This window comes from Gracilinanus agilis, chromosome 1 (genome assembly GCF_016433145.1).
Source record: "Gracilinanus agilis isolate LMUSP501 chromosome 1, AgileGrace, whole genome shotgun sequence".
Classification (NCBI taxonomy): Eukaryota; Metazoa; Chordata; class Mammalia; order Didelphimorphia; family Didelphidae; genus Gracilinanus; species Gracilinanus agilis.
Window position 1 is genome coordinate 114,337,467 of NC_058130.1, and position 14,513 is coordinate 114,351,979.

General features: G+C 33.4%; 1 protein-coding gene and 1 long non-coding RNA gene across 3 annotated transcripts in view; both read left to right on the forward strand.

Annotated features, from left to right (window-relative positions):
• The window catches only part of LOC123230851, a 7,901-nt gene extending 633 nt beyond the window's left edge, over positions 1-7,268 (forward strand). Inside the window, exons 2-3 of the long non-coding RNA XR_006505091.1 lie at positions 4,080-4,227; positions 7,190-7,268. This is a non-coding gene — a long non-coding RNA (uncharacterized LOC123230851). The remainder of the gene's footprint in view (positions 1-4,079; positions 4,228-7,189) is intronic.
• Positions 7,269-11,212: 3,944 nt separating this feature from the next.
• Positions 11,213-14,513, forward strand: part of ZDHHC21 (zinc finger DHHC-type palmitoyltransferase 21) — a 52,595-nt gene continuing 49,294 nt past the window's right edge. The window contains exons 1-3 of one of the 2 annotated variants that reach the window (XM_044657030.1): positions 11,213-11,249; positions 11,337-11,366; positions 14,261-14,359. In XM_044657030.1, the coding sequence (XP_044512965.1) occupies positions 11,213-11,249; positions 11,337-11,366; positions 14,261-14,359 (166 nt within the window). Of the gene's footprint in view, positions 11,367-14,260; positions 14,360-14,513 lie in introns of both variants that reach the window. The other variant, XM_044657029.1, reaches the window with a different exon arrangement.

Below are 14,513 nucleotides of genomic sequence, written 5' to 3' on the forward strand. Positions count from 1 at the left end.
CCCATTCTCTGCCCCCCCATTTTTTCTCCTGGTCCCACTCCTTTCTGCCCCCCTCAATTCCTTCTCACAGGGTCCCCATTTTCTATGCTCCTATTCTTGGGCCCCTCCTGTTTTCTCTAACTACTGTGCTCCTTCTGTTCTCCCTGCCCCTCATTTTCCTAGGCCTTCTCTGTCTTTTTGGCCTCCTATTTCTCCTGTGCTTCCTCTGTCCTCTGCCTCACATACCTTCTGTCTCTGGCCATCACTATCCTTTTTGCCTACTGTCGCCCTCCTATTTCCCCCCTCAATCTTATTAATTCTTTGCTTCCTCCAATGCTTGGCCTATATAGTGGCACTTAATAAACATTTATATACCGACTGACTAAATCTGTACCTACTTCCTCCTTTGCCTTTTGGCTGTATCCTATTCCTTCTTTGCTTCTTCTCTATCTTCCTCCTTTTTCTTACCTCTGTCCCTGATTCCTATTCTTCCTCTTCTGTCTCATTCCCTCTCTTCTTTCTTACTCCTTTATTTCTTTCTTAATCCTATTTCTCCTTCTAGTTCTTTTCTTCATCCATCAGTTTCTATTCATTATTGCCCCCTTTTCCCACCCCCTTATTCCTATTTTTAGCGGCATTCCTATTCCTAATACAATATTCTTCCTCTTAATATATTTCCTTTCCCCTTGCTCTTCTCTTTTGATTTTTTTCTGGTACTGGCATATAAAATTATCTTTTCTTTCTCTTCTTCCTGTCCCTTTTCAACTTATTCTTTTTTTCTCCTTCATTTTTTCCCTCATTTTCTTCAGTCACTTTCACTTCAGATTCCTACAACTTTTTGATCTGCAGCTTCAAACATGCTTGTCTGTTCCCCCACCTGCTGAAGTGTAGAACTTTTTTGCTAGATCCATTTCTCATTCCCCACTCTATATCCCTCTATTCCTTCTCTTTCCTTTTTATCTTGTGCTTTCTCCTTTATCTTTCCTGCTATTATGCCCTGCCTCTGTTCTACCTTTTTTGAACCCTTATCTTCAAACTGCTTCTTTTCCCTCCAGAGCTCTTAGTTCCTTGAAAAAAAAAAAGTGTAAAAATGTCCAAAGGCTTCCTTTTTCTATTTCTTGAGGTTATGGGTAGGTTACTTCTTTGTAGATGTTTTCTGTAGTCTTAATTAAAATTTCAAAGTTTGTATCACCTGCTTGTTTTATCTCACTCATTATCAGGACACAGTAGTCTATGAATGATAAAGTGAATTGACCACTGGACTTGGATTTTGAAGATGCTTATTAGCAATAGGGCAACGACTCTGAGCCTTGGTTTCTTCATCTGTAAAGTGAATATAATTCTAGCTGTCCATAACTAGGTCATGAGGACCGTATTTTATAAAGTGCAAAGCAATATAAAACTGAACTATTATTGTTTTGTAGCATAAAACCTCTTAAAATGTTGTTATAGATATCACTTGGAAAGAAAATATAATAAAATGAATAAAGATATAGTATGATGGAAATAGGACAGATTGGGTATTAGGAGACCTGTGGTTGAATTTATCCACTTAGTAGAAATTCAGTTTTAGACAATTCCCTTCATCTTTGGGGCTTTGGTTCTTCATTTATAAAATGAAAAGTTTGAGATGATCTAACAGCTCTTACATTTTTGATTCTGTAGTTTAACTTCTTGTTCTGTGCCTTTACTAGATCTCAAAATTAAGCAATTATAACTCTTAGGTGGTTGTTATTTTCCCTTCGAGTCCCAAAAAGGTAGCGAAACTAAATAATCCATGGTCTTTGGGCTCTTTTATCATTATTGCCACTGTACCATATCTACCTCTCATGCTCTCTGTAGCTCTTCAATTAGCTTGGACTTATTATTTCATACAAATTCCAGACAGAGTTTTTAAAACTCATTAAGCCTTGTTCTGAAGTTCCAGTTACCAACAAAAACACACATTTCTTTTTTGATGGGACTCTTCTTGAATTTAGTTATATTTGGGCAAATGAAATGGTTCAAACATAATTATTTGCAAGTTATAATTGAAAACGATTTTGAATAAGAGTACAGGAGTTTAGACTCACTATGTGAAACATGTAGCACATTTCTTAAAAGTTCAGAAATGTTACCAGGGTTATCATAGATGCAGAATTGAATGTGAAGAAACTGAGGTATCAGAATGTCAAGTGATTCATCTAAAGTGTAGTAGGTGTCTGAGGAGAGATCTGAACATTGTAAAGGGCTGTTTTGTAGATAGGGAGAGGAAGGAACCTAGGACCAGTAAATCAAATGTCTATTAGATGTTTATTAAGTGTCAAGCAATGTGCTAAACCCTAGAAATACAAAGAAAGGCAAAGTAGCCCCTGCCCTCAGAGCTTAAATTGTAATAGAAGAGACAGCATCTAAATAACTAAGTACATGTAAGATATACACAGCATTAGTAGGATATAATCTTTGAGGGGGAAGGGATTTGCAGTGGAGATGAAAAGAGGTAGGGAGAATGGGAAAAGCCTCTTGTGGAAGTGGTATTTGTGCTGAGGCTTCAAGGGAGCCAGGGAAACTAGGAAGTGGAGGTGAAGAGAGAGCATTCCACCCATGAGGTAGAGTCAGGGCAAAGGCCAAAGTGCAGAATTCCATTCTAATCCTCCTGCACCATCTAGATGGATCTCCCTTGCTTTCTTTAAAGGTAACAGGAAATACCTGATAAGTGGTATAATTAGAAAGAGAACTCATATTGTATCTCCAGGTAAATTTAAACCAGTATGTTACCCTGACTTAAGGCCATTTTCCTGAATATTTTTGACTTTATTATACCTTGAGAGCATTAAATGGGCATGGATTTATTTAAAATATCCACTTAAAGAATCATTATTAGGTTTCTATTTTAAAATCACAATTTTTAGATTACAATTTTATAATTCCATCACCTTTTGTATAATCTTTTGACTTAGTATAGCTAAATAGATAGAACTTTGAAGCTTATATAGGAAATAGGAAGTAGAGCACATTTAAAAATAGTACATAATAGTAACTACTGATATATAAATCTTTAAAAGTTACAAAACCCTTTATATGGATCACATTGCATATACTGCCATGTGACTTCCTCTGTAGAATGTAAGTTTCTTGATAGCAGGAACTTTTCCTTATTTAACTCTGCATATCCAACCCAGAGTACCATGTCTGACAATAGTAGGCACTTAATACTTGTTTGTTACTGATCATCTCATCATGCTCACAACAGAACTGTGAAGTAGGGACTTATTGGTATTATGCTTATTTTATCATATAGCTAATAAGTGACAGAACTAGTATTCAAACCCAGACCTCTAACTCCAAAGCCATCACTTTTTTTTGGTTGTTGTTTTTTGTATCACTCTCCTTTTCCATGACAAATCAAAAACTGTGTCCATTGGGTCTATAGCTGAGATCTGTTTAATTTACCACAAGGTAGTTGAAATATTTTTAAAATGTGGTTTAAAATTGACTTTGCTAATACTCTGAAAAATTACTTATCTGTAAAAATTTTCATATTCCTAATGCCCTAATTAAAATGTACCTTTTTAGTGTACTACTGTTGTGGAATGACAGAATCATAGAGTTGGAAGTAAGCATACAGCATAAACATTGTTCCAGTGCTATGCTTAGTAGTACTTTGACTTCTTATCACCTATGTGATCTTGAACAAGTCCTCCTCTTAGCATTTTGGTTTTTTCATCTATAAAATGGTATTAAAGCTACTTTCATTACCTGCCTTCCAGAATATTGTTAAATTTTGTAAACTATGAAGTGTTATTTAAGTGTGAACTATTTTCATTATTATTATTTATTTTCAGACTGATTTCTTTAAAACCATGGCTTAAACTCTGCCAAGTAATGATAATCTAAATTAAAATAAAAAAAAACCACATTCAGATCTTCCTTTAGGTTTTACAAAGCTTCTTTTCTTTCTTTTTTTTTTTTTAACTCTTACCATCTGCCTTAGAATCAATACTATGTATTGGTTCTAACACAGAAGAGTGGTAAGGGCTAGACAATGGGGGTTAGTGACTTGCTCAGGGTCACGAAGCAAAAGCTTCTTTTCTTACAAATATGTCAAATTTTCCTTATAGCATCTCTGTCAAAAAAAGTATTCTGGATTCCATTATCCCCATGTTTACAGATGAAGATTCTGATGCTGAAGAAATGAAGTGACTTCCTCAGAGTCACACAGCTATTGAATGCCTGAAGTGGGATCAAGTACAAATTGTGTTGCCTTAGGTAAGATTCACGGGATTCATTGCAATGACCCAGTATTCAGAATTTCATGGATTGAAATAAAGAAAAATGTATTAATTCAATTTGGTCACTGTGTAATGGGGCTTTCTTTTAGAGTTCATAGGAGGTTGGGTATAACAGTCAACAAACCAAAGTGCTTTTAATAATGCATTGGCAGGCTGGCTCTGAAAGTGAGGAAAATCACCTTTTTAAAAATGTGAGGGTGCTAATCAATACAATTTTTGGACTGTCTATAACCATTAACTTAGCTGTTGACACTTAAAATGTGAGATCTTTTTTCAGCAATCAGTGAGTAGATCTATTAGAGAAGGAATAGAATCATATTAATCTTGATATTCTTACTATAAAGTTGTGGGTAAATGGACAACAGCTTCTCCTGTGTGAGGCAAGCAAAGGAGTAAGCAAAATTGTTTTTATTTTGAGTCTTCAGGCAACAAGAAACCTCATTTTAGGGGACACTTAATCATCTTGGGTTATATTGTTCATGATATTATAAATTTATAAAAAGATTGCTGTAGATTAATCAATTAATTAAAAAGCAGTTATCAAGGCACTGCTACATGGCAAGTGCTGTCCTGGGGACTAAGGATATAAATGTGAGAGTAGAGAGCCCTTGCCCTCAAGGAACTTATGTTCTCCTGGGGGCACACTCAGCATGTTCACAGAGAAGTTCAAGATATATACAAAATGGATACACAGTGGTTTTCTGGTTGGTATATGAGAACATGGGGGAGTGAGGAAAGGCCTCTAAAGTGGGTGACACTTAAAGCTAAGCCTTTAATGCACAATAAATTGAAGATTGTCAACATGTTGTAGAGGATGAATAGAGGATAATCAAATAGTCAATACAAAAGTTGGCATAGGAGAGAACAGTGAAAATTATAATTCATGTATAAGAAAAGAGAGTATCACAAGGATCTTAGATTATAGAAAAACTCATGCCTATATGACGTGACTTTCTTTGAGAAGAGAATTATGAATCCCTGGATATGGCAAATGCCAAACAACATCACCAATTATCGGGGAAAATCTGGTTACTGTTGAAGTCATTTTCTTCAAATAACTTTTATGTAACTGGTCAAATCATTGACTTATTAAAAGAAAGATCAAAGTAAGTATCAAATTAGAAGAAATAAAGAAAAAATAGAGCTTACAATTGAGGTTATTCGGCAAAAATTAAGTATGTGGGATACAAAAACAAAATTTTCTTGCCCTTATAGAGTTTACATTCTACTGGGAGTATATAGCATATGCACATACAAAAAAAAAGTAAACAAAAATATATACACATTTCCTCATCCATTAAATATCAGTTTAGACTTAATGACTTCTATAGCCCTTCCTGATCTCAGTCTGTGATCCTGTGATCTTGTAATGTCAAGAGTGAAAGTATTTTTATGTGAGGGAAGCAAGAAAGGGTTTGTGTTTGAATTAGCTCCTGAGCTCACTTTACAGGAAGATAGGGATTCTATGAGGTGAAGGTGAAGTAAAACAAATAACACAAACAAATAAAAACATCTGCCTGAAGAGGAATTAAATTCTACTGGATTATACAATGTATAACCAAACAAGTAAGTAAAAATACTTTAAAGAGAGAGAGAGGACTAGTAATTTGTGAGATCCAGGGAAGGGTTCATGGAGGAAATAGCACTTGAGGTGAGCCTTGAAGGAAGCCATAAATATTTAGAGAGGAAGACACAAGAAAGAGGTATGCTCTAGGTATGGGGGATGTGCAGAGGCAGGGAGGAGAGAGAGAGAGAATGCTAAGTTTAATTGATCACTGGTAGACTAGTCTTGCAGTAGTGAGGAAGATGGTATTCTTGGCTCCAAGACCAGCTCTACTATGACTACCTCCAATCAGGATGCTTTTCTTAGAATCTAGAGGAAACGAAAGACTTGAACTAGGACAGTGGCTATGAGCAGAAAGAAGCAAAATCAAGAGCTGTTGTGGGAATAGAATTGAGAAGATGTGAAGATTATTTGGATTTGTGGGAAGAGGGAGAAGGAGTCCAAGATTACTCCCAGGTCATCATTATTCTTTATGGCCCACTGGCCTGGTGGTGATACCTTTAAGAGGGTCAGAGAAGGCAATGACTTCCATTTGGCCTATGGTGGGTATGATGTTTAGTTCACTAGGTAATGTGGGACTGGAGTTAGAGAGATTACAGCTAGATACATAGACGATAAGATTCATCTAAATAGAGATGATAATGAATTATATGGGAGCTGTTAACCTTTCTGATAGCATCCAGAAAGGAGAGAGCCCAAGACAAAGACTTGAGGGACATCTCTAGATAGGGATATCTACAAAGGAGCTGCAAAAGAATTGGCCTTAGAAATAGGGAAAGAATCCAGTAAAAACAATGTCATGAAAACTCAAGTAGGAGAATGTGGCATTCAGGAAGGAGTGGTGGTACAGTTCAACATTGTGGACAGAGAAACCAAGAAGGAAGAGGACTGAGAAAAGACTTAGTAATTGAAAGATTGGTTACCTATGAGAGAGCAGTTTAACTTAGTTTTAGAAGCCAGATTGCAAAGGAGAAAGGTGAGTGGGAAGTATGGAAACATATTTGAGTGTAGTTACTTTTTTACACCCTCCTACAAGTGTGACTGTGAAAAGGAGAGTGTAGGGCAAGACCTTGAAGGAATGGCAGTTTGTTTGGAGTAAGAGAGGGACGATAAATGAAGGGGGACAAGCTCCTGTATATTTTTATTACAGTGATATAATTGGACAGAAAATAGAAGAAAACTCATCAGTATGTAATTTCCTAAACCTTGGCAATCAAATTTCAGGGGAGATAAGGAGACTCTGGGTAAAACTACAGAATTGAGTCATTCGTTCTTTTTAGTTCTGAGGTTAAGTGTGTACAACTGGTATTTTCATAGAGTTTTTAACTACTACTTCATTTTTGTGAGTCATAATTTTTTATTAAAACATTAATAGGCTTTCAAGGAGAACTGTTATTGAAGATGGATCCATTTGGTCAGATGTAGTATTAAAGAATGAAGAAAGAAAAAAATTCCTAATTAGTGCTACAAAAATTACAAGTAATAGCCACCTCAGCAAATTTGCAATTGGTAAGTTTGTAAGTTAAATATTTATAGTTTTTAGTTGTTTATTTTTATACTCCTTGATGAGAGTCCTCTTTGAATAGTATTTGTTAAGATGAAGACTGAAAAAGTAACTGAATGGGAAGACATAAATTGATGCAATGGAAATAATCAAGGATCCAGGAAAACAATATAGGACATCCCAAAAATCTTGGTATAGTTGTAAGCTTTAGTAACTTAAGAAATAATAAATGTTACAAATTTACAAAGACCTCATTTGAAAAGATAATTATTTTTAAATATTTTAATAATACATTTTAAATTAAAATCTTAACAAGATCAATTCCCTTGTTATTGTATTGTGTGTAAGAGAATTTCTGAATGAATTAAGCCAAGGAGATCCTCTTGCTTGGACATATAAGTGACCTGATCTGTCTTCCTCAGACTTTTTCTTATAGAGTTATGTCAGGTATGTTTTTTTTTCAAACACTGAGCATTAATTGATTATTTTTTTGTTGTTTGTTTAGTCATTTTTCAGTTGGTTTGACTTTTCAGTAAATATCGGAGGTTAGTTTTGAACTTGGGAAGATGAGTCTACCTGATTATAGGACCAGTGTCTATTTATTGTTGCAACCTGGTAGCTGATTAAAGTTTTTAAGAAGTTCAAAAATCAATTAGAGTAATGTATATAACACAAGACAATAGATATTTTGAATTTTAATAAGAAACATCAATACTTTAAAATTTTAGTTAACATTTGGAATATTATTTTGAGAAGTTTGTAACATTTATACTTCTAGAATCATTAAAGCTTAAAACTACACTAATAATTTGGGGATATCCTATTTGTTTCCTCAGTTCTCTACTTACTTTACATTTACATTGTGTCACTTTATGTCTTTTCCATCAACATCCTTTTTCAGTCTTTATCTTGTGTCATTTTGTCTTTATTATTTAATACATCAGAAATTGTGTGTCAGGCCCAATGTGTGGTTTGGATGATAAAAACAATTGTTATAGAAATGTTGACCTTTCTGTTTTAATTTTGATGGATTTTTGTTGACTTTGGGCTAATTTTATGTAAGAATTCACTTAAATGATGTGAATTTTTAGGGTTTCTTACCAGCTCTTCAGAACATTCATTTTTACCTTTGCTTCTTTCCATTATTTTTTGAGGTGATACAACTTATAATATTATGCTCTCCCCTCCAAAGTGTTTTACAAATGAATTTATGTTCCAGAATGGCTGCCTTTGGGTACTATGTCTCTTTTTGGCAAATATTTGCAGACAGATGATTTCTGAGTTATTTTGGCTTCCTCATTATGGTGATTGCTTTGAATTCATTAAACTTTTTTGGAAAAGATGATTATCATTGATCAATATCTTGACCTTTTTGTCCATTTCCCATTATTTAGCATTTGTCTAAGTTATGTTAAAAATATTGGAATGATACTTATTGTTTTCTCATAATTATTCTAATTAGATGATGATTTTTGACCTGAAGAGAGTCTATTGTTGTAAAGCAGTGTTCTTTGATAAAGCAAAAGGAAAAGATCTAATCATTAAGAAAAGGTCAAACAATTTGTAAATATTTACTCTAATTTAGAAGAGTTGAACTATAATTTTTTGTGCTGTAGTAATTTACATGTTTATGAAGTGAGTCACTCTATTGAAGTAGAGTGACCTGATACAGTCTTAAGAAATGTTGAAATGTCAGTTGTGTGTCTACTAGTTAAATAAAAGTTTGAGTTATGAGCTCACCATTTAATTTACAAATTAGTATGTTGGAATCACAAGAGCTAATGAAAGTATTTTACAAATGCTATTCCTGCCTCACTTGTTCAAGACAAGCTTACAGCATTGCATTAAATTTTGGTTGCTGCTTAGGATGTGTAATAGTTTCTGTTTGGGCATTGACCTCACCTAATAGATGTTAGCTGAGTGGAGAGACCTTCCAAATTTGTCTGTTATATTGTTTGCTCTTTTAATCTAATTTAGAGCTGTTGGAGGACAACTGTTTCTTCTCACATACCCAAATTAGGAGGATTATGCTGTGCTTCCTTCAGTTATACAGGTAAATTTTCCATGTGCCATTTATTTTTTTCCTTCCTTTTCTTTCTTACAAGTTTTGGTCAGAGATAACTTTTAAAACCATTCTTTTTTCCATGCTATATGAGACAAAAAGTGATATAAGGTATTCTATTCACTGTTAATGAGGCTTCTCACTTTAGGATTATGAACATTTGCTCTTTTGTGGAAATTCAATTAATTCATTTCAGCCAATAGTTGAGAATCAAAATGGATTAATTCCATTGAGAAGACTTAAGTTATTTATTATTTTGTAGATTTGAATGATAGTTAATTTAAGAATAGGTAATGAAATTACTTTCCTGTTTTGTCAGGAGTTAAGCATTAAAAAAAAAGGTTTGTGAAAGTAATTGAAACTGCTTAAAGAATTTTCTGCAGCCTGATTTTAATATAAAATGAATCAGAATATTTAAAAGTTAATATGCTTAAAATTATTTTTGCAAATGTTAGGGATTGATGTTATCTAGTACACAAGCTTCTCTAAGTTTAATGATGATGCAGAGCAGTTTGTAGCATGCTTCATCCTCTGGAGCTGCCCTAAATTTAATCAGATCAGCATATATTTTAGCCTTTCTAATGTAAAGATAATCAAATTACTGCTGATTTTTTAAAAGGACTAGGCACTATTGTTATTTTTAGAATGAGTAGAAATGTGATGTTCTTCTTTGACCCCATTATTCTAAGTGTTTTTGAAATTTGGTCAGTTGGAAAGACTTTAATTCTGATCATTTGTATTTTTTGGCTTCATCATTATTTATTTGTTTATAGGGAGAACCTTTTTGCAAGAGAAACATTTGCTACAAAATTCCTTCTAGAATAGTTGCTAGCTTTGAATATCATTGATACAGACCTGCCTACATATATGATACAACTTTTCATTTAATAATACATTCAAGTATGTTAGCAGGAAATCATAGCAGAACTTGGAGAATTTCACCAAAATTCCCATTCCCATTAATATTGTGTTCCCAGTAAAATTCTTGAGCTTATTAATTTTAAAAGTTGTGTTTATGCAGTGTTTTAAGATACTTAATTTGATACCATGCTACATATAGCATAAGTATCTAATTGCCAGGTCAATCAAATGGTACTTTGGTGGCATAGTAATAAAGCTGAATTGAAAAATAAAAATCCAGATATAATAGGAACATTACAGATTGATTTTTTTGAAGAACAAACTCTTCCTTTTTTGGGATTTTTAGAGAGTTACATATCACTAATAGATTATTTTTGGTTTCTACTTCTGTGAGTCCAAATGTATCTGGTTATCATTTCTCTTAACTTGAAAGGAAACATTTTAGTCACCTTCCTTAAAATATATTAATGATTAAAAATTAAAAATAAATAATTTTATACTTTCCAAATATGAATCAGCATGATATAAAAGGTTGAGAATTGACCTCAAAGGCAGTGATTTGGATTCAAGTCCTGTCTATGGTACCTACTGACTGAGTGACCTTGGCCAAATTATTTAGTTTTTCCATGCCCCAGAATAACATTCTAAATGCCGAACAATTGCTGAAATGCATTGATAGTAGGATTCTTTATTCCCAATCCTAGTGAAATCATAATCTTCATTTCTATCCTCTCTGCAAAATGCTTATCAAATAAAAAATATTTCCATCCATCTTCTTCCTTCTACTTAGTGGCAAAGTTTGAATGTTGACTGTATTTTTTAAAAGAAAAATTAAATATGTGGAAAGCGTTTGATGAAAATTATTTTCTTTTGAGCAGAAATGCTATTCTGCCTTTTCTCATCTAATCTAATTTATTTTTTCTCCTTTAGGATCACCTTTCCTTGTTGACTATTGGTCATAAAATTATACAATGGGTCTACGGATTCACTTTGTTGTTGACCCACATGGTTGGTGCTGCATGGGTTTGATTGTCTTTGTCTGGTTATACAATATTGTTATAATTCCCAAAATTGTCCTCTTTCCTCACTATGAAGAAGGACATATTCCAGGCATATTGATAATATGTAAGTTTATATGTCTTTGTTTTTTCTTTATATAACAGACTTTTTCTCCATGTAAATGTTTTTGGATAATAATGACTTTCCTTTTAGTACCAAATAATTTAGTTCCAAAAAATTGAGTCTTGAGAAAGCATTCTGAAAAAAATGGCCTAACATTTGTAGCTTGATGTAGTAGATAGAGTTCTGGACTCCATGTCAGGAAAAACTGACTTTAAATGCCATCTTGGACTTGATCTTTGGACACTTATTGACTGAGTATTTTGGGGACAAATTTAATTTCTCTGAATCTCATTTTCCCCATTTGTAAAACAGAGGGGTAGAGTTAGTGACCTCTCAGATCCATATCATCTCAATTTATAATTCTATGAAAATATCTTACTAAAGTTTTTTTAAGTCCTCGCTTTAACATGATGACATGAAGGAAGAGTTTTTGGAATGGGGTAGGGAAACATCACTAAGAAAACAAACTGAATGATCTACCACTTCCCATGATGATATTGAGCATTCATTTACATCTTTAGGTAGACCTTATTTTCCTCAAATGAGAAGATTGAATTAGCTCTCTAAGGCCCCATTCAGTTCTAACATCACTTATAATAACATTGAGAACAATTTGGATTTTAGAATAGCTCTTGCAAGTTTGGGAATCCACTGTAGAAGCCTTGTTCATATGAAATATTTTAAATGAGGTTTTTGTTATTTTGCAATCATACATATAACAATAATGATAAATAACATTAACATAATACTTCAAGTGCCTAATTGTTTGAGCAGAGTTTCAAAACAAGACTTGTCACTATGATACCACTTTGCTAGTGGATGTGCATTAGGAAATAGAGTTTTAGTGAATGGTCGAAAAGTTTGATTTGCAGTATTTTAACAATTTCGCTTTCCAGTATTATTTAGATGGTTAATTTGCCTAGCATGTATCATTTACTAGACTAAACTGGACTCTGGTAAAATTAGTTAGGAGTGTGTTTGTTTATGAGATTTTTTTCCAATGACTTCCATCTCTTAGAAAAGCAATGTAATATGAATGAAGCTAGAGAGATGGACAGATAATTCCTACAAATTCCTTCAGTCAATAAATGATGTCAAAATCTACTTATGTTCATTAGACTTTTGTGATTTGTATTCTTTGTTTTTAATATATTTGAATTTTAAGGTTGCAATTTTCTTATTCTACTTAGACTTTTTTTATTTTGAGAGAGATTGGTGATAGTAGATAGATCAATAGACTTGTTAGGAAATCCTGAATTTGGATCCTGGCATAGATAGTTACTAGCTATCTTACCTTGGAAAAGTCACTGAAGGTCTCTGGGCCTCAGTTTTATCATATAAAAAATTAGTTGGATTAATTTGGCCTCTAAAGTCCCTCCTAGCTCTAAATCTATGGGCTTTCTTTCTGCTTTCTTGCATTATGTTGTGTTCTGTTGTCTTATACTTTTAGAAGAAACTCTTTAGACCTAGGGGACTAGCTTACCTGATTCATCAACTTACATTATTGAGTACTTGAGGAAATGGGAAATGTATACAAACTTGCCTGATTTTGAATTTTAATTCTACTTGGATAAGGAAAAAAATTTTAGAAGCTACAAAGAATAATCAATAAAAAAGATCAGTCTACCCCATGAAAATGGAGTAATATTAAATCTGTCCTACATCTCCAGTATATTTCTTTCCCTAGAGAAAAAGCTGATGAAAGAATTTCTAAACTTTTAAGTTTTTAGCTATTAATAAAATCTAGTAGGCACTGATACACCAAGACAGTTGGAAAGATGTTCTCATACATCTTATTGTTAGTTGACACTGTTTTAATAATGTATCCTGTTGAGATATTTGGTAATTTGTCTTTGTGAAATCTTGTTTTATTTTTATGTGATAATTGATTTTTGGAAACTATTGTTTTATATTTCATTGTCAGTTATAACCTATCAGGTACCTCTTTAATTGGAGGATCTACTAGTTTTGAACTTGTCTACTTTATGTAGAATCATGTAGAATGCTGCCTTTTGGGGGGCTTGTTAAGAGATCATCTAGTCCTGCCTCCTCTTTTTAGAGGATAGGAAACTCAGGCCAAGGGAGATGAAGAGACTTGCTCATTTTACTGATCTCATAAAATCTACATGCAATGCCAAGGCACCAGGCTTTGTATCAGATGAGCAGGGCAGACTTTTGTCCACATCCATAGCATATATTTGTTTCAAGTTTGTATTAATATATCTGTTTCCAAATACTAGTTTCCAAATTGTTATTTCTTTCACAAACACTTAAAAAATTAAAAATTCCCAAGAACATCTCAGCCATGAATTTGTTTTTTATTATATACAGTAGTATGTAAAGAAGATTTTGGGAGAGAGAACCTATTATTGAGTGGTCAGAAAAGGATTCATGGAGCAGATGATACTTAAAAACAGTTCTCATAGGATAAGTGAGGAATTTGTAGGAGTATTGGAATGAAGAGTGTGAGTAAAGGCACTGTAAGTAGACCAGTTTGTCTGGAGCAGAAAGGTTATACAGATGTCAGATTGCAGAGAACCTATAATATCAGGGTGTGGTGTTTAGGTATTGCACACTAGGTAATGAAGGACCAATGAACATTTTTAAGCAAGGGCTTGAAAGTGATTAGACTTGTATATGCTGGATTAAACTGGGGAAGATACTAGGTATGGGAATATTCAGATAAGGTTATATTGTTATAGTTCAGGCATAAGATAAGAGTTTTATTTTATTTAAGGCTGGAGAACTTATGGTTAGTTTCAATGGGTCACTAAATGAGACCTATTTTATTCTTGGAAAATTATTTTATTTTTACAATATATACTAAAGTATGTATTTTAAAGTCTAAAGTTAATGGCAAGTATCTTTATTGGTAAATGGTTATCTTTTTTTTCCAGTCTTCTATGGTATTGCCATGTTTTGTTTGGTGGCCTTAGTGAGAGCCTCAATAACCGATCCTGGAAGACTCCCTGAAAATCCAAAGATTCCACATGGAGGTATTAAATTTTCAGAAATATTGTACTTAATTTCTAGCTGATAATTTTTGGTGATGCTTTTATTTAGTATGTTATATTGATACTTTTTATGTCTTTATGGAAATCCAGCATTTCAACTCTCCTTCTCTCCTCCTTTAGGCTTAAATCTTCCTCT